We start from the raw sequence: 23,311 nt of genomic DNA, 5'->3' as shown, positions 1-23,311 counted from the left end.
TGAGTGCAGTGAGTGGGTGTGGAGATTTCTGCATTATGTGTTTGGAAAAACACTACCTGACTTTCAACTTACACACAGCACTATGCACTGTGTTCCAAATTATTATGCAAGTAGGATTTCAGTTAAATAAACTTTAGTTTTTTTGTTTTTCAATGAAACATTTTGCTTGTGTTGTTTCTCTTGTCTGTTTAAAACACTAACATCAATTTCAGACAGGTTTGATAATTTATTTGGCAGGTGAGCCTAATTAAAGGGAAACTACTTAAGGAGGTTGTTCCATATTATTAAGCAAGTCACAGGTTTCATGCAATATGGGGAGAAAGAAGGATCTTTCTGCAGATGAAAAGAGTGAAATATTGCAATGCCTTGCAAAAGGTATGAAAACACTGGAAATTTCACGAAAACTTAAGAGAGATCATCGTACTGTGAGAAGATATGTGTGTGACTCAGAGCGCAGACTTTATCCTTCAGATAAAGGTGCATTGAGGAAGATTTCTGTCAAGCAAATACATCGTATTAAAAACCCACTGCTGAGCAGCAAACAGGTATTTGAAGCTGCTGGTGCCTCTGGAGTGCCAAGAACCTCTCGATGCAGGATCCCTCAGAGGCTTGCAGTTGTGCATAAAGCTGTATTTCGGCCACCCCTAACCAATGCTCACAAGGAGAAACGTTTACAATGGGCTCAGAAATACATGAAGACCAATTTTTATTTTATTCACTGATGAATGCCGTGCTACACTGGATGGTCCAGATGGATGGAGTTCTGGGTGGCTGGTGGATGGCCACCATGTCCCAACAAGGCTGCGACGTCAGCAAGGAGGTGGTGGAGTGATGTTTTGGGCTGGAATAATGGGGAGTGAGCTGGTAGGCCCCTTCAGGGTGCCCAAGTTCTTAACAGATCATTTCCTGCCATGGCATAAAAAGAAGAACTGTGCCTTCTGGAGTAAAATCATTTTCATGCAAGACAATGCACCATCCCATGCTGCCAAAAATACCACTGAGTCCTTGGCTACTATGGGCATAAAGGGAGAGAAAATCATGGTGTGGCCACCATCATCCCCTGACCTCAACCCTATTGAGAACCTGTGGAGCACCCTTAAAAGGAAGATCTATGAGGGTGGACAGCAGTATACCTCAAAACAGCAGCTCTGGGAGGCAATTCTGGCATAATTAAATGAAATCCAGGCAGAAACTATACATGGACTCACAAGTTCAATGGATGGGAGAGTTGTGAAGGTGATATTCAAGAAGGGCTCCTCTGTTAACATGTAACTTGACCTGTAAAGATGTTTTTGATTGAAACAGCATTTATTTTGAGAAAAAAAATGTCTCCTAATGCAGAGAATACAACAGATTTCCTATTGAATGCTTTGAAACTCTGTTGTGCATAATAATTTGGAACACTGTATTTTGAGTTATTTAAAAAAAAATACAGTTGTCATCATCTGAAGTTTTGTTTAATAAAATCCTGATTATAATATAATTGTTGAGGACTTAAAAATTCGTACCGACTGTCATTTGTATTGACTATTTAGGAAAAATGAACAAAAACAGCATATGCGTAATAATTTGGAACACAGTGTACAGTCATGAAGAGCAACTTAGTGTAGTTCTCTTCAGCATTTGAAGGCAGAATAGATTTTTCACCAAAAGAAATATTAGAACATCACTGAAATAATGATTATTTGAAATCCTGCCGTCCTTTTTTTGGAGAATTATTTTTCATTTGTAGGAATCTGAAAAGTGATACGGGGCCTTGAATGAAAATGAGTATGAGTATGTGAGTAGATTATTCTTCGTGTTACCACATGCTGTGACTTGACGTCATTCACGCTACAACACATAACTGCATCTGCATGCAAATGTTAATTTATATATTCACAAACACATGTGCAGGCACTCGCAACAGTTTTTCCATACTATGATCCTGAACTCATTGGACACAGACGCACACACACACACACACACACACACACTTTGTTTCAAGTAATGTCTTCAGAATAAGCTAAAATTACCTGACTGCTCTCCCTCTCCCTCCATGTTGTGTATTAGATGACTTGCAGGAGCATGGGGCCCCTGCAACAGCCCAACACTACCCAGACACAGCAGATGGGAAAGCCATTAGGTCTATACTAGCTCACACAACCCCGTGCCTCCGAAGGTTTGCTTTTACACAGCCTGGGGTAAGGGTTCAAAAAACTGATCCTTCAAAATAAGAGCTAGGACTTGTCTTTTCACCACTGTAAGAGGCAGACTTAACACATGTGGTCAGCAGTGATATGCTACCTATTAGCTGACTGACCTGTACTTCCTTCAAGTCTCCCTTCCACTACTTGTCATTTTTAACATTCCCATTTATGACAAACCACGATGGCATTCACTCAAGTAATAAGTTACATGCAACAAAAACTGACAGAAAAGGCAGGTAACTGCACATGTGCGAGGTAAACCTAGCATATTTTGAGGTCTGTTTGGTTTAGTAAATTCTTACCACAGACTTGTGCTTCAAAATATTTCTGTAATTTTCTGTTTGAGTATCAAACACCAACTCTGAGTAGAGTGCTTGAAAACCACCATTATACCATTATGAAGTTTAGGCAATCACAAAGAGCGAAAATATCCATAGAAACTTCTGAAATAAGTCCTGCAACATAATCTTTTCCACTTTTACACTGTTCATCTGTGTGCTCGGTATGTTCCAGCCATTGTTTTGCCAAAATATGAGTAAATACAGTGCTTTTTTCAGTAATTTTTTGCAAATCTGTGAGTCTTTGCAACATACTGAGCATGTAAATAGACAGAAGAGGTGGTATTGGCGCAGTGTTTATGAACATCCTATCATGTTTTGAGCATATTTCCACAGTGTCGATATAAGACTGTATTTTAATAGACATGAATTCAAGCTTTATACCAGCATACTTTTTTACTTCTAATTGTATAATTGTAATGAATATGAGTCCAATGTGCAACAGTATAGCTCAAGTTCTCCTTAAACCTCAGTACTTCTCAACTGAAAGGAATCTGTGTCGCCTATAACCTCCATGGGAACATTCAGAGCACCCACACAACTGCCTGTTAACAAGCCCAACTTAGCAAGATTCAGCAGCGTGTACGACAGCCTCAGCACTGCCTGTTAGAAAATCTGCCACCATCGGGTCATTTTTCTTCAGTTTTTTTGCTTTCATCTCCCCTTCAATCGGCAGGCAGGGTGCCGTGACACAACCACTCATTAGTAAGCAGCAGTGGGCAGGCGGAGATCGCTTTGCAAAGACAAACAACTTAATTAGTGGCAGCACAGCTTTAATAAGTTCAGCTCAAAATAGTTTGTGGAAAAGCGGGTGAGAAACATAACATCACCAGCACTGTAATTATGTCTGGGCTGGATTTGGACTCCACATTTAAACGGGAGGACACAATAACTGTGGCTGAGGTATAGTGAAGCTTTTACTATATTGTAGGCATTCTCCTGTATGTGGTGTAAACAAGCCAACGAGTGATGCAACTGTTTGTACTGTAACAACGTGATGTTCATGAGCTTTTATAACATGACATTCATCGATACTGAGGATGTGCACACAGACAACCATTTTACATTGTACATCTGATGGGCTCAGAAGATATATGCATCTGCATTGATGACCTGTGTCCTCTGCTGGCTTTTCTGTGTGTACATGTGTTTGTGTTACAGCCCTTGTGTGTATTCGTGTGTGTACATTTGTGTATGCGTTCATGCTCAGACTGTTAACAGCCAAGAGAGAAAAGCGCTTTGCTTCCTATACACTGCCAGCTCAAAATCTGCTACAAAAGACAGCAAACACAGAGATGATTGAATTAAAATACCTGTGCACCCTTATATACCTGCACATCAATGCAAATATATACCCAATCTGCCAGGGTTTTCAGTTTTATTCAGAACAGGATGTGCAGAGCTGGAGCAGCATCAAATCTAACACCAGTGGGGGATATATTAACCTTTTCTCACCATTCCACTGTCTCTCAGCGGTAAAATGTAGATCACTAGGGCCAGATTTACGCAGGGCAAATTTGCATTACGTCTTTCATTCAATTTGCACTGGCAATCTGCTGGTAATTAGTGCCTAATTATTAAGGTACTAGCTAGAGGCAACTAGGGCCTGAGACTGCCTTCTAACATGCAGTTCACTGTGATGAATTTGTCTAAGAACAGCAAACTCGGATGAGAAATTAAAAGGTAGTAATGCTACATAAAGATACTAATTAATATTCCAAAACGTGTACAAAGGCCCTGTGGTTGGCTGGCGACCAGTTCAGGTTGTACCCCGCCTTTCGCCCAAAGTCAGCTGGGATTGGCTCCAGCTCCCCTGCGACCCTGACGGATAAGCGGTATAGATAATGGATGGATGGATGGAATTAACAAAGGTCACAGTTCAGCTGCACATGAGACAAGAATATTTGGCCTTTTATTATTCATAGAATTATTAAAATTAAAGCAATAGGAGCCAAGACATAAACAGCTGAGACCGAGGTTTTCAAACTGTGAGACACACAAGAGTTGAGAGGCGACACAAAAGAAGAGACATGAGGCACAGATAGTGCATGAGGTGATAGCGGCAGGCGTAAGGTGTTAAAGCGTTAAGTAATTGTTGACAATTGTTGTTTATCCCCCTTATCTGGCTCGCTCACCATCAGTCAGCACGGTGGTAGACAGCAGTGGTGGCTGTGACAGCTCATGGAGGCAATTAAGGTACTTTAAAACCCAGATCATTCACTTGCTGCATGTTGTACCAAAAATAGCACTCCCTCCTGGAGTCATGCTCAGTTAGATCTTAACACTCAAACATGGTATACATATTTTTAGGTTCAGTGTGACTTATACTTTCTAAGGATGTAATTATTTCTGATGGCCAAAGAACAAAGGATCCTTAAATCTGATTAATATTCATAGAAAAAAGAGGTTCCTTATAACTCCAATTTGCTCAAGAATCATCACATTTTTCTCTTCAGTATCACAGTAATCCAGCGATGGTTGTCTGTACATACCTGGATACATTGCTACCAGGAACTACAAAAAGCAAAGCATATTTTCGATTATGCCATATTACCAAAATGTAAACAAATTCCTGCTTGCAAAAGAGCTGTATGCATTCGCCAAACAATTAAATTGCAGTTTACATTCATGTCTGTCACGACTCATATAATACATATCATGAAGACTTTGAAGGAATTCAATGACAGGATATGTAACTTGGACTGTAATAAACCCATCTGATCATTTTATTTAGGCTGAAGAATGACAGAGAGCAATGACTTAAGTTTCTGTGCTGCGACACACTGTTGTTTACAGTACAAAACACATTTGCTCATTTGTGCCTATTGCCGTCAGATTGTATAACAGCAGTGGAGGCCACAGACAGTCGCCAGCACACAGCCATAAAAACATAATCCATGTACTGTAACTATTGTAAAGAAGAGCAACTCATAATGTAGCCGTATTTTAAGTTATATTCATGTTAATGTAAATTCCATTGGCTTTAATGTGCTTGTAACATAATGTGGTGCCTTTAAGTTTAATGAAAAAAAAAACCTGCTGAGCCAGTAGCCTGTCGCAGCGATTAGCATGTTGGTTTGGATTACAGCATGGGTCAGGTCACTTGCAGCAGCAGGGTTAGTGGTTATCGCAGAGTAGGCAGCTTGGTTAGCCTGCAGGGTAAAGGGAACTCAGATACTTCAAAATGTGTGCGTGCGTGCGTGCGTGCGTGCGTGCGTGCGTGTGTGTGTGTGTGTGTGTGTACTATATGGGTGGGTGGGTATTACTGTATTGCCACGGCCAAGACAGGATAGAGACCCAGAGCCAAAGACAAGGGACCGGTAGAGCAAGTCGCAGTGAAACTGAGCAGCCATCTGGCCCTCAGAGCTTTGTAGTGCGGAGCGCTGAGCACCCACCCACCCACACAAATACACACAAACCCTACACACACATACACAATCCCCTAAAGCATTTAGCTGATGGAGTCTGTGCATTTGTAGAGTAGCATTTTAAGCATCACGCTTTAACACTTCCTGAATCTACAGAATTTGTCACTGCACTTGTTCCTAGTCTCAACATCCCTCACAATCCATGAATGAATGAAAAAATGAATGGATACATTTGACAATGTCAAATCAACATCCATGTTTTGTTTGGATGATAAGAACTTTTTGAAATCTACCAAAGTGAAGCATCTACTATGCATTACATTGATGCATTGCAGCCATTTTCATCTGCATCAAAAGAGGATTGTCGGGGGATGGGTAGAGGATGAAATCGTGCACCACAAGCTTGTCATGGTCTCAAACCGTCAATGGTTCCAGGAAAATACACAATGAATAAAGTTTGACGACCCGACAGACAAAAATAGGATTTTTTTTTCATTGTTTCTGCTTTCCTGTGTCTCACAGCTTAGAACCCATGCAGTATATTTTTCTTAATGGGTGTGATGACTGATTTTAGAGCAAGTGTGAGGAGTGCCTCCACAGAGTGTTAACAGCACATTCTGTTCATCCTACCAAAAATGCCCACAGGGTTCAAATACAGTTTGTAAGCAGACATACTAACTTACAAAATCATTAAATAAAACTGTTACAAAAGCATCACTGTGTAGTAATGTAAGTAATGACATTCAATGGATTTCTAAGGTTAAAGGGCTGCTGAACTCAATACTTGGTATCAAGAATCATACTGAAATATAAACGGTCTAGCTTTTACAAGGATGTGTATGTTTTCATTGGTGACATGAGCATGAAGGCAAAAACTATAATTAAATGGAAATATGTGAGTGCGCGTGAGTGTAAATAAACACATTTCTTAAATAATTTAGGCTCCACTGTGAATGTGGAACATTTTAAGTGGATGAAACCAGATGGTAAGATTACGCCATATAATTTTATAGAGTGATGCACAAAGACTACTCTGCAGTAAAGCAGACAGGACAGTGCCCCTCGTCCTCTGTTCTTTCTGGTCAGCACAGGTTCAACTCTGACAGGACAGGACAGCAAAGTAAGAAGGAGCAGGGGGGAGAGGATATTCACTCTACAGTGATACAGTAAAACAGGGTTGTCTGGTTTAAATGATTGGTTAAGGGACTAATTGTTCCTTTCGTACCATACACACACACACATACACACACACACACACTTTTAATCACACATATATGCTGTATATAGAATCACATATACATGGTGCAGTGCACAGAGGACTATCATAAAACAAACATGAAAGGAAAAAAATAAATAAAATCCGGGCTGTAAACAAACACCAGATGCCTTGCATTCTGATCTACATAGTACAGCCAAAATACAAAGAGAGCTCTGCAAATTACTAAGAATACACTGGCAGAGCAGACACATGGACACACATATAAAGACATTTATACACAGACCATCATGTGAAAACAAGAGCCATTTCAGACTGCTGGTTGGAGATTGCAGTATATTTCCTCCACTGTCAGGTATGTTCTAAAGGTTGCTATGATACAAAGGACCTTTTGCTATGTATAGTGCAACAAAGATTTGATAAGAAAAGATATAAATATTGTCTCTGTTGTGTAAGTCCACGGAGAACAGCTGATCACTTGGTTGCACAGCACACCAAAGGAAAGGGACGTGGCATAAAGGTCAGAAATGCGACTGGCTACTCACAACGACTGAGTATTAAGCAGCACTTTATTTAGACCTGGTGTACTAAAGCTCATCTGCTCTATTGAAATTACACAGACTACTTTCTGAGTGGAATAAAACCAAACAAAACCACTAGGATTACTATAAAAGGTATTAGTCAAGGAATTAAAGCAATTTAACATTGTTCCCGTCCAAATTTTCCACCATAACCTTTAAGCAAAGCTGAAGCGCTTTGTCGTTACTGCATGTAACCTTTTCATCTCGCCTACAGCAGTGTTCATCTTCTTTATGGTAGCCAGTTCCACTGTTATGGATTACTGTTAGATCACTGACTGCCATCTCTCTCTCACACACACTCAATCTCACACTCCCCTTCTTTGTCCCTTTGCTTCCCTCCCCATCTTGTTATCTTCTTCTTTCTCCGTACTGCAGTGCAGGCAGAGACTTGTCTCCTCTAATTACATTGAAAATGATGCGATCATTCACCACAGAGAATCTCTCGTGACATCTGACAAAACAAAAGTAAAAGTTTGTCAGGTAGGACACTGAATCACACTGCAGTCTAGCTGAAGGTCTACTGACTGAGGTTAAGGTTTGTAGAGCTACTGCACTAATGTATGTTATCAACCATATTCAAACATTCCTGCAATAACAGGCATTAAGTGCTTGATAATACAGCTAGTAAAAATGGCGTTCTGAGCGGCTAACATTTCTAAATGTATAGTTTTGCAGAGTAGAGTTCATGCAAAGATGCTTTCTGTCCTAACTGTTAAGGCTGTAACGTTTGCTTGTGCAAGTTATTATTGCTGTTTCTTCTCCCGTTTTGAATCCCTCCTCTGAAAGGACTTGAACTAAACCCATCAGCATGTGTCACATGCAGGTCACCACACACTGTTGAGATTTTAGAGGTATAGCCTACGGTCACCTATAACACCCTTCTCAGCATAAAACTGCAAAGAAGTTTGTGTGTTTGTTTGTTTGTGAGTCATAGCAGTTGTTTGTACGCGCCTGGGCTCCAGTATGTAGTCTTACTCTGCAAGAGAGCTAAAAAGTTGGCAGAACTGTTGTTTTGGAGATGATGAAATAATGGAACCCATTGAATTACGTACAGTTTATATTCAAAGTTGTACGACCTCGTAAGCAATTTAGACAAATACTGGTGATCGAGCGCTGTCATAAACTTTACTCACATCAAGTATCAAAAACACATCACCATGCTCCGGCACCAAAACACCAACCCACAGATAAACTCCCGTGTAATGCGCGTACCATGTTTACAATGCCTGCACAACACATACCTCCAACCCCTTCACCAACACCACCCCAGAGGATGGACCATTTACAGTTGCCTTCCTACCCTTTATTTTCTAATCAAGTGTGTCTCTCCATACGGACTTTCTCTCTCAGGCTCGGAGCATATGTTTGTGTGTGTGCATGTGTGACGGCGTTCACAGCGCTGCGGCTCACAGCCCATCAAGAGCGCATGTTAGGAAGGCACCTTGGTATCCACCCCCCATGACTGAGGACTGCCGTGCTTATTGGGGCTTTGTTGCCGTGGCAGCGTCTCATTATGTAAATGATGTCTCCCTGGTGAGAAGGAGGCAGGCGCAGCCATGATGTTCACTGCTCCAGACTGTGTAAAACTGGCTTCAGGGACCAGTTAAGGACCGTTGCTATATTTAGCAGGCATCTTAACAATGTCTTTCTTTCCCATTCTTTCTCACATCCTCGAAACAGAAGGCCCACTCACATTTAACACTTACTTCATTGTTTTCACACCGTGAGTACTAAAATATTACTGAAATTAACAGACATATGAAAGCGCACACCCACTTTTCATTTAAGAGGTTCACATTTACTACTTCAGGGTTTCATACACTGTGATTGTAACCGTCCACCATTTTATCTGAATTTCTTTTATCTTCTTCTCCCTGTTGAATATTTTGTTCCAAATCTATTACCCCTCCATCCTCTGTCCTCATCATTGCTGAATGAATGAGCTTTCTCAGAGGAATGGTACTAATGGCTTTTTGCTATATATCATCTTTCAAATTCCAGCTCAAGTGAAGCCGATACTAAGTGCTTCAGTCATTCCAGAAATTAAAAATGGCCCAAAGATTTGATGCTATACAGTACGTATATATGTCTTTTAAATCAGGTGCAATTATTTATTTTGCTTCCTTCTCTGTCTCTATGTAATATTCATACTAGTATTTCAGCTCTCAGGATGTTAGTGATTATGTCCAGCTTCATTAAAGATCTAATCCACACCAATATAGTTTGTGTTGACCCCTCCTATCTGTCAGGCAAGACACCTGGAAGCTCCAACAAACACACTCTATTTCTGGCATCCTTCACTCTAGAGACTGTGTCCATATCCTCATTCTAATGAAACAGCTATTTTGAGTGAGTGACCCAGAGATCAATACAGTCAATAGTATTAACCTTCAGAGTGAACGCAGCTCGGAGGAGATAGGGGGTCTGTCAAGACCTTAATTAATGAGCAGTGACTGAAATTGCTTACTCTTCCTCACACTTCCAGCTCCTGCCATACAGCAACTACATCATGTCTTCCACCAAACTCACTGGCTAACACGTATCTACCAAATGAATACCTTTAATATACAACTATTTGGTATTAGCAACAACATTTAGGGGAAAACTTAAAGACGCTGCAAAACATTGTTGTTGTTGTTGTTCAGTGTTTTTCAGTTGGATATTCCTGCAAATTTTGCATATTGCGGCTAAGTATGGTTATGGAAAGGTTGGTTTTTGGCAAATAAACCAATTAAAGGTAAATGTTGGGAAAGGATTGCGGTCCTGTTTTACTTTTAAAAACTTTGAACAAAACAATCTCCGTTTCCACTGAAGGGTTCAGTTGCACTTAGCAAATGTGTTCAGAAAATATAGCTTGCATCCCAGCTTTCCTTTAACACTTTCCTCCAACATTTTGTAGTGTCCCATTGCATTTTGTATAATATCCATGGAGACGGGATTTGGATGGTTTATCTTCTTATCTGCAACACAAACAAAATGCACAAATTCTAGTGCAGTTTTCAGCTAACAGCAGCACTTTACAGACATGGTGCTCCAGCAAAATGTCATTAAAATAAATGCAAAACAACTATATCTTTAAACCCGAACCAGCTCTGCTCACTCCTCACTGTCACTGTGGATATCATTAACTGAAACTGCTGGCTGCTATTTTGTTTGTGATGCTGTACACTTAACTCACACACAACGCTGTGCATTAAGGAATAGTTTCCACGCTTTTTAAGAAGCAGTTGGCCATTTCTGACGTAGCATACCCAGCATGGGTTACAACAAACTAGAATTCTCAGACACAGATGGATCACGCTTCAAAAAGCCACTCAAAAAAAGAACAGCCTCTCAAAATAATACCTTTATCTTTGCAATCTCATCTATCCTAATCTTCCAGTCCATCAGGTCAGCTCAGGACTTCCCTTCTGCTTTCCACACTGATGGTTCTTCTCATAGGCAGTGAGACCCACTGAGGTGGAACACTGATGCAAGCTGATGTGCGGCCCTGTTTGTAACTTGCTTGTGAAATGAGCTGCAGCATTGGGAAAGAGCAAGAAGTGGGTAATCCTGTTAACTATTCTCTGCATGTGTGCAGAGGTGATGGTGGTTTACTGTTCTGGTGTCTTCCTAGTGAATCATTACAGAGACTACAGCCTTGCCCAAAGTTAAGAAACTGTCAATTACTAATCTGCATTCTGTTCAAACCAGAGGCAATCATTTGCAGTTACCATCAGCGCTACAGAGGCCTGCCGGCCAGTTAGACGTTGCCTCCCAGGCCCGCTCTGTTCCAGCCTGTAGCTCCTGTTTATTACCACTGGTCCAGCCTTATCGCCTCCCTTTCTTACCTCGCCTTAATCCCCTTTATAATTTTCACCAACTTTAATTAGTTCATGTCCACAGCAACTATTAATCCTGAGCATGATTTAAAATATAGAATCCAGCAGACCATAAAACCTTTGTACACTACATGATTTTGAGACCTTGACGTCGCTCAGAAGCATTTCACCAATGACACTCCGGCCAGAAAATGCCCCACTCTTCAATGTTTAAGTCAAAATAAGTCTACACTGGGGTGCTTCAGTGTGTTGGTTGTCTTGGATGACGACAGCAACTCACAGCTTCTACAAGTAACCTTGGAATGCTGTAATTGCTTCTATGACCTCTCTGTGCCCTTAAAACCTCCAATATCTCTCCACAGTGCCATACAGGGTCAGTTGTTGTAGAATTTATACCACTGCTGTGCATGGAAAACTTAACTGAAGGATAATTTGGGGCTTCACTAATATGTCTTGCTAAATCATATTATTCTACTCATATGATGGTATTTTCTTGAATGACTTGCATCTAAACTACAACCAATGCCTTTACAAAAATAACCACTTGAAGTGTTTCAAACCTTCAGTGGTGCCTTACTCTGTTTGGAGTAAAGACATCTGTGGCACTCAGCTCCAGGTGAAGTGCATGTGCCATGAACTACTGTGCACAATCCGAAAGTGAGCTTGGGGTGCTGTGAAGGCTTACAGACAAATGAGTCAGTGCTGCAGCATGCTCAGTTGAACAGATGAGCTCTTTCATTCATCTCAGATGGGCTAACAGCATTTGATCTGCAGTGAGCCCATTAGCACTCAGAGTTGGATTGTCATACGCCTGGCAAAGGTATTATATGGGGATGAATTGATTCTGTTTGCCATTTGTCATCTCCTCTATACGATGAGTGCAAAAAAAAAAACTACACAATGTAATTAAAGTGTGCTCTGTTGTTAGAGCAGCAGTGGAAAGCAAACCAAATCAAAATGCACTTAAGAATAATTTTCTACTGATGTCCATGTGTTTGTCCATGAATTTAGCTGATAATAAGCCATTAAAAAATTGTCATGTCCTCCTCTTTCTCTTACAGACTGCTGACCTCAACTCTGGTTCTGGGTATTAGAATTTATAGGAAAGGCTCGGAAAGAGTGTGTCCCACAAAGCTGACGCAAATGTAAAACCATACATGACAAAAGTTTGAATATGCATTGAAAAATTGAAATATTTCAGTGTTCTGATCCTGTGAAGAGACATCATTTGTTGTTATCAGGGCAGTTTCACACACATAACCACAATTACGGGGGATTATCTTTGGATGGGATTAACTACTGTAGCATGGAATGCATTTCTGAAAGTAAAATCACAGTAATCCAGAATCCACAGGTAGTAGATACAGTAACCCCACACCTATCTGTCATCATTCTGATCTGCACCACTATTTTGATGAAATGACTCAAGTGTCGACATTAGATTACCATCATGAGTTAGGGCTGGCCGGTACACTAGTGATGTGCCATGACATGGACTTTGCAGTTCCGTCATCATCATGATGATTCAATATTAATTCTAAAAAATATGGCATTTCATGTTCTTCAAAACTGCTTGCTTCTCGGGGCAGGTTTCCCGAGGTGCGGTGTCCCATCTTTGCGTGGGCCTCTTGTTGCCTGCCCGTATCCATCTTCTTCCACCAGAGGCTGCAGCCGGTGGAAAGGTGGTTGCCCCTGGCTGTGAATTTCCCCCTGGGGATTATTAAAGGAATTCTGATTCTGATTCTGATTCTGATCTGAATTATCATGTATCACGTTTTAACCCTAGTCTGGGCCTCATCCCTACCAGATGCCTCTATTCAATTCAATTTTTGTATAGCCCAATATCACAACAGATATCCTCACTTCCACCTATGCTACACACCTCGCAGCCTGCTTCAATGCCACCGTAGGGGTGGTGGGGTCCTGTGCTGTGTGGGCCATTGGGACCTGAGCTCAAGTGTGGTGGGCGGCTTTGGCTTGGTCATCTTCTATGAATCTCTGTACTCAACTCTCCTGTCTGCTCTGGAGAGGATTCACTGTTCGATGTTGCTCTGTTGCGTGTGTGTGTGTGCGTGTGTGTGTGTGTGTGTATATATATATATTGACCGTGTCAACTATAATACCATAACATTATACTGTCACTTTAGAGAGAGAATTATTTTATTGCTATTAATGTTAACACAAAACACACTCTCTTTTCCCTCACAGCTCCAGTGTCATTAATACACACTTGAAAACACATTTTTAGATGGCCGGTTTGTGAGATTACACTAACACATAACCACGTCTGCTGCCTTGTCTGTGTATTCTAATGTTTGCTTAATTTCACTGCTGTTTCGCAAGGCGGCAGATGTTTTAACATCCATGGCCATTTTGTTAGCGAGGATTAAAACCCTTCAGTTCCTCTGAGTGACAGTGTTTAGAGAGAAAGCCAAATGGCATGACCAACTTAAATATCTACCAAGGGGAGTATTACCACATCAAGAAATGAGAAGGAAAAAAAGATGGCAACACAGAGGAAGAGAGAAAGCTATGCAGGGAACCACTGACACCGTTGACGTGCATTCACTGGTTCTGTGACCTGGCAAATTATAACCAGAGGCAGCCATGTTCCGGTAAGCACTGAGGGTACAGCTCACAAAGCCATTCACCTCAGAAGACATGCAGCTCTGTGGATTACCAGCTGCAAGCTGACTAATGCACCACAGCAGTCAGGTATTTAGAGATTTTAGGGCTGGAGCACTTCTGGCAGTGATGACGTCAGACAGAGCGTTTTTCCATTTCGGACTCAAAGGAAATTAATTGGATGAAAAATGTGTTTAACCTGGACATGTTGGCAGATATAGTTCATCACAGATGGATCTATACTAACCACTGCAAACTTTGGCAACAACCAACTCCAACCATACTTAAAAGAACACAACTTTCTCTACAAAAAAAACTAACTGTACAGAATCCAGGAACCAGAAGCCAGTGCACCCGTCACAGGGCGCCGCGTGTCACTCAGAAACCTAAGGTGACAGAGGAATTGAAGAGGGGGGCTCTCAACATTCCCAAACAGCGATCAGCGTGCAAGTCAGCGATAGAGAGTGGCAGATCTCTGATGCGAGGCGAGCCAGTTTCCTCCGGGCAGAGTAGCCGGATCTACGTCAGTACCAGGAAAGCATCTGACAGGGAACAACTCCTCCACCCTGACTCCACAAATACTTTCTGTCCTCACAAAACCCCAGTGTTTACATGTGGCTACTGTTTTTGTTGTCTTTAATATACTGTCAGGAATACATAAATGATTTTTACTGTCATTTTTCATACACTTGAACTATTTGGAGTATTTTTCTGAATTGCATGTTTTAGAGTACTTTAATCTAAATTTAAAGAGAAATAGAACATAATGCTTTTTTAATCTGTGCTCTCCTACCTTTTGCATTGGGAAATCATTATCTACTGTGTACAGATAGTTCTTTGAGTTTAAAAAAAAAAACAGTCACTAAGAAGGATCTAAAAGAAAAAAGCCTGAACTGAATGTTGTGATGGTAGAGAAAAATGTTTTTAAGCTGACCTTGTCAAATAGCTGAAAATCCAGAGTTTGCTGGGTTCAAGATTTATTTGGAATCATTTTGAAAACCCTGGGATTAGAATCCTAGGACCCCCACATGAAAATCTCCTGCACCACCAGATGAGCTCACACACCAATGAGACTGCACAAGAAACTGCAGTGTGTGTTGCTGTAACCTGCCGTGTAAGCGCTGTGGCACGCACACATTGGTCACAGCTAAAAACAGAGACATAGTAACTTTCACTCTGCAAACAGTTTAAATGTATTTTAATATTATACACGCAGTAACTTAATTCCTGCTTTACTAAAATTCCAGTAAAGTACTTTTTCCGCCACTTCAGATATCTTTCAAACATCCTGTGAGAGGTAATAATTAAAGCTGACAGTGCAGCTATTGACTACATATGAAATGATGTCATAATCATTGAACAGCATGGGGTCAGAAGAGAATTTGTTCAAAGGGGCCTCTATGAGATCCAGCCATTAGATCGAAAGATTTTAATGACGCTGTAGACAGCATGTGGTTCTGCCAATGAGATTAGAGCAGGTGTCAGTGTTGTGGAGGACTAAGCTGCCTGCATTGTGATTAATGAAGCAGCTCCAAACTCATCTCTGGGCATCTATTGATTCAGTCCTGCTGCTTGCCTCGCGCTGAATTAAACTGCCTGCAAATATGCAAGACTTATGACTTCTGCTCCGCTCGGACCGCCAGTTGGAGGCGGACATGAATTCACTGGCTGACACTCAATCCACTGCACTGAGATGAAGTGTAAGGAGAGAGACAGAGGTCCAGGCAAAGTTCTTTGCCCGCAAGAATGTGAGCGTCAAGCATTTATGAACTATAAGCAAGAAATACATACAGGAGAAGTGATCAGAAAACTATATGTGCTGGCTTTGTTGAACTGACAATGTTAAACATAATAGATTAGATTGTATTCATGTCATTAGATGCACAATGCAGCACTGTTAACGTGTACAGGAGTTCATCCAGCTGAGTTTTCAGGCTCTGGAAAGTTGTAAAGCTGAGAGTGTGTGTGCGTGCGTGCGTGTGCATGCGTCATACTTCGACACATCACTTTGTCTGCACAACTTAGCCTCCCAAGGACAGGGGGAAACTAACACAACATGATTCACTGGTGTTGATATTGGAGCTGCGCTACACACCATTTCCTTCTCCCCCACCATGTCTTTCTCTCCCTCTGTGTCCCTGCATACTTTCCGTTTTCACGTGTACCCCTACAGGATCAACTACGGCCTTTCTGACTGAGCCACAGAGGATAACTGTCACAAAACTCCTACTCGCCAAGCAAAAGATAATACCCTGTCACTTAAGTGGAAAAAAGTGATTTTGTCCTGAGCTGCACAGTTTAAATGGCACGTCAGTTTTTGATATGATTACTCGTGGGACCAGAATAGAGAAAATATATTAATTCAGTGTCAGTCTGTCTGGACCCAAAGAGAGTTTCCTTTTCATTCATCCAATTCCTATTCTACTTGTCAATACCAACTTTTTGTTACAAACAATAAATTCTTGTGCCAGAATCTTGCACCAGAAAGAACTTCATTCATTTTCCAAGATGTGCTGTAGTTATGATTTATGTTGAATCAGTGATCAGCTTTAGTAGGGTGTACATGTTCAAAAGAACTTGATATGAAAGAACTGAAACTGAACGCTTAATTAACAAGTAGACACTAAACTAATATAATAACGATTGCATACATTCCATATGTAATTTTAGCAGCCTGGTAAATTAGCTGAGACTTTCTGGATGGAGACTCCAGAAAGGCCTTTTCAAAATGATGATTAAATTAGATGAGAGGAAATGGGGGTATCACTTCTGTTCAGGAAAAGCAGGCCAGTCAGGAGCTTCTGTTGGCCAACAGCTTGCAGAAAAAAGCTGTGGAGATGGCAGGTGGTTCCGGCTTTAATGGACTGTTTCCCTGAAAATTGCCAGCGTTGGCAGGGTCAGTACTGATTCTCCCTGTGCAATTCCCTGCTCTTGTGCCATTCAAGTCTCTGATGGAGGGCAGTTGGCATTAAGTGACCTTCTCAGTGATGTTGGATAGTGAACTGCAGTTTTGTTTTGTTTTGTAATTTTTCCTTAAATCACAAAGCAACACAGCCACACCAGTTTTTGGCCTTCAGCTGCACATCTATGAAACCAAACCACGCTTTGTTGAAAATTCTTGGTTAAGGTGAAGATGTTTTTATCTCATCTGGGAGTTTTTGAGATGTACTGCCCAAGGGCTTAAATGAGTCAGCCTTTCACACATGCCATTGATTTCCAGCCGGAGATAAGAGCGAAAGTTGCTGTGGAGGTTAATCTTGAAATCAATTCTTTTGAGCATATTTTGCTCACTGTTTTGTCAGCACAACATGCCAAGTTCTTTGTCCGGTAGCAGCTGTTTTGTCTTGTTTGTTTTGTTTAAGCTTTATAAGTTAGCTTTGTTAGATTTATTTGTCAGGCACCACATTCAAAAGCTGCTAATCACACACACAGAGTAAGGATTAAGTAAAGTATTAAGATTAAAAAAGGGACTAAAACAAACAACAAATTAAACTCTGATATGCACAGCTAAAACAAGATTTAATTATTTTTAGGTCTCGTATTTTTGTCAAGGCTGTTGATAATAATTGGTGATAATTAATTGACAAATGAATTACAGTAGTTAGTAGTAGTAACATATGTTTGACAGTATATGATTTTTTGATATATTCCTACTGAGAATGAGTCTCTTAAGTATAGTAACCAATGATGTAAATAAAAAAAAAATTATAGCAATAGTTCATTACACATTAGTAATTGGCCTCTAAGCTGCCAGTAATTGGGGAGAATAATAACTTGCATGCTCTATAAATGAAGTAAACGCAAAGGACAACTTAAGAAAAGTTTCAGCACTCAGGCTATGTTTGGGGTAGGTCTGTGTTATGCAGTCATTACTGTATGCACCTCTTATAGTAACATCAACAGGTCATCCCATCGCCAGCAGCGCTGCCAAAATAAGCCAATTAGGTTTATTGATTTGCTGTGAGCACCTTAAACAGAGCCGGAACCTGACAGCAAGGAGATGCAGTTGTATTGCTTTACTGTAAACAAACAGGAAGGGCAATGGGCAAGCTGCCACAGTGTGAATCCAGGTTATTATATTACACTCAGGAAAACCGTGTTTCCTCCCTGACCATAAAGATATCTTTAGGCAATACAAAGTCGTGAATCCTGATTCCAATGAACGTTAAAGAGACGACGGACTAGAGTCTGATTGGTTTTTTTTTTTATGTTGAAAAGCGTTGTATATATATCTGTAAACCAATTTACTGATGCAATAAATTGCGTCATTATTAACCACCATATGATTTATTTATTCATTCTTCTAATCGTATAACAGAAGCACCGGGACAAAGGTGCAGTAGTGTGTGCCGGTGCGTAAAGTGTCGTGCACAACCCCGGTGTGGATGGAGCGGTTACACTGATTAGTCCCGCCGGGTTTCTGTGGCAACCCTCGCCTCTGTGTCCATGGCAATGGATGGGCACTTTACTTGCTTTTTTTTCCTGAAGGGTAAAGGACCTACATTTTAACGCCATGGGTCATAAGCTCAGGCTGCGAGACGGAAAAGGCTCCGCGCGTCATTGTTGAACAGATGTGGTGAGAACGTGCCAATCAGTATGCGGAGAAACACAAAGGGACATTTCAACAGGATGCCAGTGACACAATAGGACGCCACTGCCATCATTTCAGCGTTGTAATGTGAAAATGATTTCTATTCACAGTCTTGACACTGAAGCCCGCTGGCCTGCGACATATCGATTCTCAGCTTTGCCTAATTGTGTCTCTGCTTTTGACGATCGCCAAGTCAATGCAAGTGAAGCATGTGATCTCAGACCAACACATCGTGCAGCATATAGCCTAGGCCTACACCACAGCAGCAATTGCTCACATCTCAAACAGCAATGTCCACATGCACCATGCTGGGAACGGCTCACCATCCAGTGGCTGCTATTGTCTCCAGTCTAAGCTCAAAGGGTGGTTCGAGCACCATGTAAGGGATGAATGGGCGCATGGTCGCGTCAAAAACCTGTGATTTAGGGGGGAAAGCGGGTCTGTGCAAGGCACGGCTCGCCTCTTACCCTTGGAAGCATCCTTGTCTTCTTTAGGCTTCGCCACTTTTCCGCTCATAGATCCCAGTTTGGATGTGTAATTCCCGATTTGGACAAGAATCGAAATCCTTTTCGCTGCTGACTGTCCTCAATGAAATCCTTACCAAAGGTTCCAGGTGCTGAGATAAGGGTTCTGTGAAGAGAGAAACATTCATCAAGATGTTCCCTTTCATAACACAACAGCAGCGTTTGGTGCTAAAGCAGGAGACAATGGACCGTGGGAAGCAAGGTGTTTATCAATTGGATATCAATGGAAACATCCAACTATTGATGCTCTGTGGACACACTCACATGGCACACGACAAAGAGCCCATATGGTTTCAGTAAACACCAGGGATCAGCCTGGGTGCCTGTCTGGCTTTGCTCAGCCTTCCCGGTGTTTTAAAAGCACGCTTTAACCTACCTTATCTCCTCCACGTTTTCTGCTACATCAATGCACATTGATGAAAGGAAACGCTCCCACCATGAATCCCGTTATGTTGCATACAAAAATCACGACCTGCTCTACTGTGACAAAGGAGAGGAGCAAAAAGCAGCTGCGAAATGGAGCGCAGGTTTTGTTATTTGTTTTTCTGGAGGTCTTCAATCAGCGTGGAAAGAGGGGGGAAAAATAGAGGTAAAAACACTGAGCGGTCCTATGAACACACAACCCACAAGAGAAATGCCATCCGGTGCAGCTTGTCTAAGCAGGTTTTCTTGTCTGAGGCTTTTTCCCACTGACGAGCTCAGCTCCTCTAAACGCTCGGCAGCCTGAATCAACAGGATACACAACGTGAGAACGCTCCCCCGGCTACAGCGCCCATTCCCACCGTGGACATTTGTTGTTGCTGGTCTTTTTTTTTTTTCTTTTTTTTTTTTTTTACTTCAGGATTTTCTCTGCTGAGATGAAAGCGAGCTCCATCCGTAAATGCAGTCAGTGTGCGGGCTGTGTTGTCGCTGTGCTGGTGAACTAAAGCAGGAGCTGGTGCTGCATGGTGCACACCATCTTTGCTGTTGCTCTCATTCAGTTGCCTTTGCAGAGCTATGCGTCACCCCATTCACATACAGCCTGCGCATTTTCTTCTCATATCATCTGTGAGGGGATTTCTTTGGACTTAACGGGAAAACATTTATATATTTCAGTATAATCTCTAAAAGTCCAGTCTGTGACAACCATGTGTTCACCAGTTAGTTTATTAGGTATCTGTTGCATGTGATAGACTGATACTACAGCTGTTATGTAAAATAATCTTTTAAATTTCTGCAACTTTGTGAAAATGACAACTTGGTTTAAAGCCAGGTATTGAAATAGATTAGATAAGTTCTCTTAGCTCATTGTACATTAACAGGTGCAGGAAAGTTTTCTAATGACAATTACAAAACTATTTAGCCCCTGTTATTAACCATTAAAAAAACCTGTTTTATAATTTTGAGCCCCTTTTTTTCTAAAAATCTAAAATCAATTGAAAAGTACATGACAATGACACAATATGTCTTGTTTTGATGTATATCAATACATTTTCATGATTCCAGAATCTACTCATACCAGTAGCCTATAGGAAATGCAACAATACAAACTCAAGTAGGTTCTATTTTGTACAGCATGTGTACAAACAAGTGTGTGGGGTTCTTACCTCTAAAACCTCTAAAAGTCACACCTCATCCTTCACTTGGTCTCGCATTTGACCGTCCAGTTCCAAATGCTGAGTGAACAATGCTTTCAACCAAAAATCCAATATGTCTACAGCCTCTTAATCCACATCTGAGGTCACTACAATAATTATTACTCTAAGTATTACGTTTTCAGGTGTCATGCACAAGTCCCGGTCCAATCCTTGTCTGATTTTTGCAGGCTTTATGTCACATCTCTTAGCCCTGCAGGTCTGTTAGCACTCAGTGGCAGCAGAGGAAAAAGACCTGCGGGTTGAGGGTTACAAGATCTATATGGTTGCTATTTTTAGAAGAAACAGGACTCCTTTTAAACTTTCTTCACATGCTCAAATCTTCCTGAGACATCTGAAGCACACTGTGGCCTGTTTGGCCCAAATGGTCAAATCATTACAGCTTTAAAAACAAATCTGATCTCTCAGTTGAGTTATGTCATTGCTTTCTCTACTGTCATTAACACTAATTATACCAAAATGAAGCTGGTTGTAATGTAACCAGGCTTTCAAGTGTCTAACATATTAGAGTGAGCAGGACAACTAAAACAGTATTTTTCATTGCTGACTGAATGCATAAAACTGCCTATTTAAATTTTTACTATGTGTCTGGAATATTAAATTGAACATCCCTCAAGCACACACAGTCTGGATTAATAGCCATTAAACATTTAAGTCCCAGGTCAAAAGCCTTCATTCCTAATCCTGGTTGTCTCTTAAAGTCTCCGTTAATCTTCAAACGTGGATGGATCTCAATCCTTAATCGCTGCCCTCTGTTTTCCCCATTTTCCATAAGCAGCCAGCAGTGCTTTTTCTTTTTTGTTTTTCAGAATAAACAGAGCTATTTGAAAATGAATATTTATTTGACTTAGATAGTTGCAATCAAGATTTATGAAGAATCATATATGTACAAATTTCTGTTTTCCTAGAAAACACTGTAATACAAAACTTTTCATTACAATTCTGGAGCTGTTAAATGTGTTCGCTCATTACAGAAACAAAAATCAACTAATCAGTGTAGTCGCTCGTTTTTTGTGAAACTGACACAAATTATGGATTTACAACATCATAACCAACAAATGCAACTTACAACAACCAAAATATATTCAAAGTACCCTTTCCTTTGTTTTGTTTTTTCCAAATCAAACCATGGCATTAGCATCTTAGATTAGATTTCATGTGTGTCAAGGCTCAACACATAAAATGTGATTAGTTTACTGAAGCATTATAACTAATAAATAAGACAAGAAACTTTGTTGTAATTCTTTACTATAGCCAAGTGTGATTGGGTAGTTTGCTTATTTGGACCTGGGCTATTAAAATGGTGACTGACAGGGAAATGCACCAATCACTTCATCTACAAGCCTCACTAAAACAGTATGAACATATGTACAGTGGGGCAAAAAAGTATTTAGTCAGCCACCAATTGTGCAAGTTCTCTCACTTAAAAAGATCAGAGAGGCCTGTAATTTTCATCATAGGTATACCTCAACTATGAGAGACAAAATGAGAAAAAAAAAAAATCCAGAAAATCACATTGTCTGATTTTTAAAGAATTTATTTGCAAATTATGGTGGAAAATCAGTATTTGGTCAATAACAAAAGTTCATCTCAATACTTTTATATACCCTTTGTTGGCAATGACAGAGGTCAAACGTTTTCTGTAAGTCTTCACAAGGTTTTCACACACTGTTGCTGGTATTTTGGCCCATTCCTCCATGCAGATCTCCTCTAGAGCAGTGATGTTTTGGGGCTGTCGCTGGGCAACACGGACTTTCAACTCCCTCCAAAGATTTTCTATGGAGTTGAGATCTGGAGACTGGCTAGGCCACTCCAGGACCTTGAAATGCTTCTTACGAAGCCACTCCTTCATTGCCCGGGTGGTGTGTTTGGGATCATTGTCATGCTGAAAGACCCAGCCACGTTTCATCTTCAATGCCCTTGCTGATGGAAGGAGGTTTTCACTCAAAATCTCATGATACATGGCCCCATTCATTCTTTCCTTTACACGGATCAGTCGTCCTGGTCCCTTTGCAGAAAAACAGCCCCAAAGCATGATGTTTCCACGCCCATGCTTCACAGTAGGTATGGTGTTCTTTGGATGCAGCTCAGCATTCTTTCTCCTCCAAACACGACAAGTTGAGTTTTTACCAAAAAGTTCTATTTTGGTTTGATCTGACCATATGACATTATCTCAATCCTCTTCTGGATCATCCAAATGCTCTCTAGCAAACTTCAGACGGGCCTGGACATGTACTGGCTTAAGCAGGGGGACACGCCTGGCACTGCAGGATTTGAGTCCCTGGCGGCGTAGTGTGTTACTGATGGTAGCCTTTGTTACTTTGGTCCCAGCTCTCTGCAGGTCATTCACTAGGTCCCCCCGTGTGGTTCTGGGATTTTTGCTCACCGTTCTTGTGATCATTTTGACCCCACGGGGTGAGATCT

At 41.0% G+C, this 23,311-nt stretch overlaps 1 protein-coding gene across 1 annotated transcript in view; it reads right to left on the bottom strand.

Moving 5' to 3' along the window:
* The window catches only part of fgf13a (fibroblast growth factor 13a), a 96,003-nt gene extending 74,977 nt beyond the window's left edge, over positions 1-21,026 (bottom strand). The window contains exons 1-2 of the mRNA XM_070836384.1: positions 20,840-21,026; positions 19,197-19,359 (exon numbers count right to left, since the gene is read on the bottom strand). Coding sequence (XP_070692485.1) covers positions 19,197-19,245 — 49 coding nt within the window. The 5' untranslated portion in view covers positions 19,246-19,359; positions 20,840-21,026. The remainder of the gene's footprint in view (positions 1-19,196; positions 19,360-20,839) is intronic.
* Positions 21,027-23,311: the final 2,285 nt, after the last annotated feature.

The sequence above is a fragment of the Pempheris klunzingeri genome, chromosome 9 (assembly GCF_042242105.1).
Source record: "Pempheris klunzingeri isolate RE-2024b chromosome 9, fPemKlu1.hap1, whole genome shotgun sequence".
NCBI lineage: Eukaryota > Metazoa > Chordata > Actinopteri > Acropomatiformes > Pempheridae > Pempheris > Pempheris klunzingeri.
This window is presented reverse-complemented; position numbering and strand designations above follow the sequence as displayed.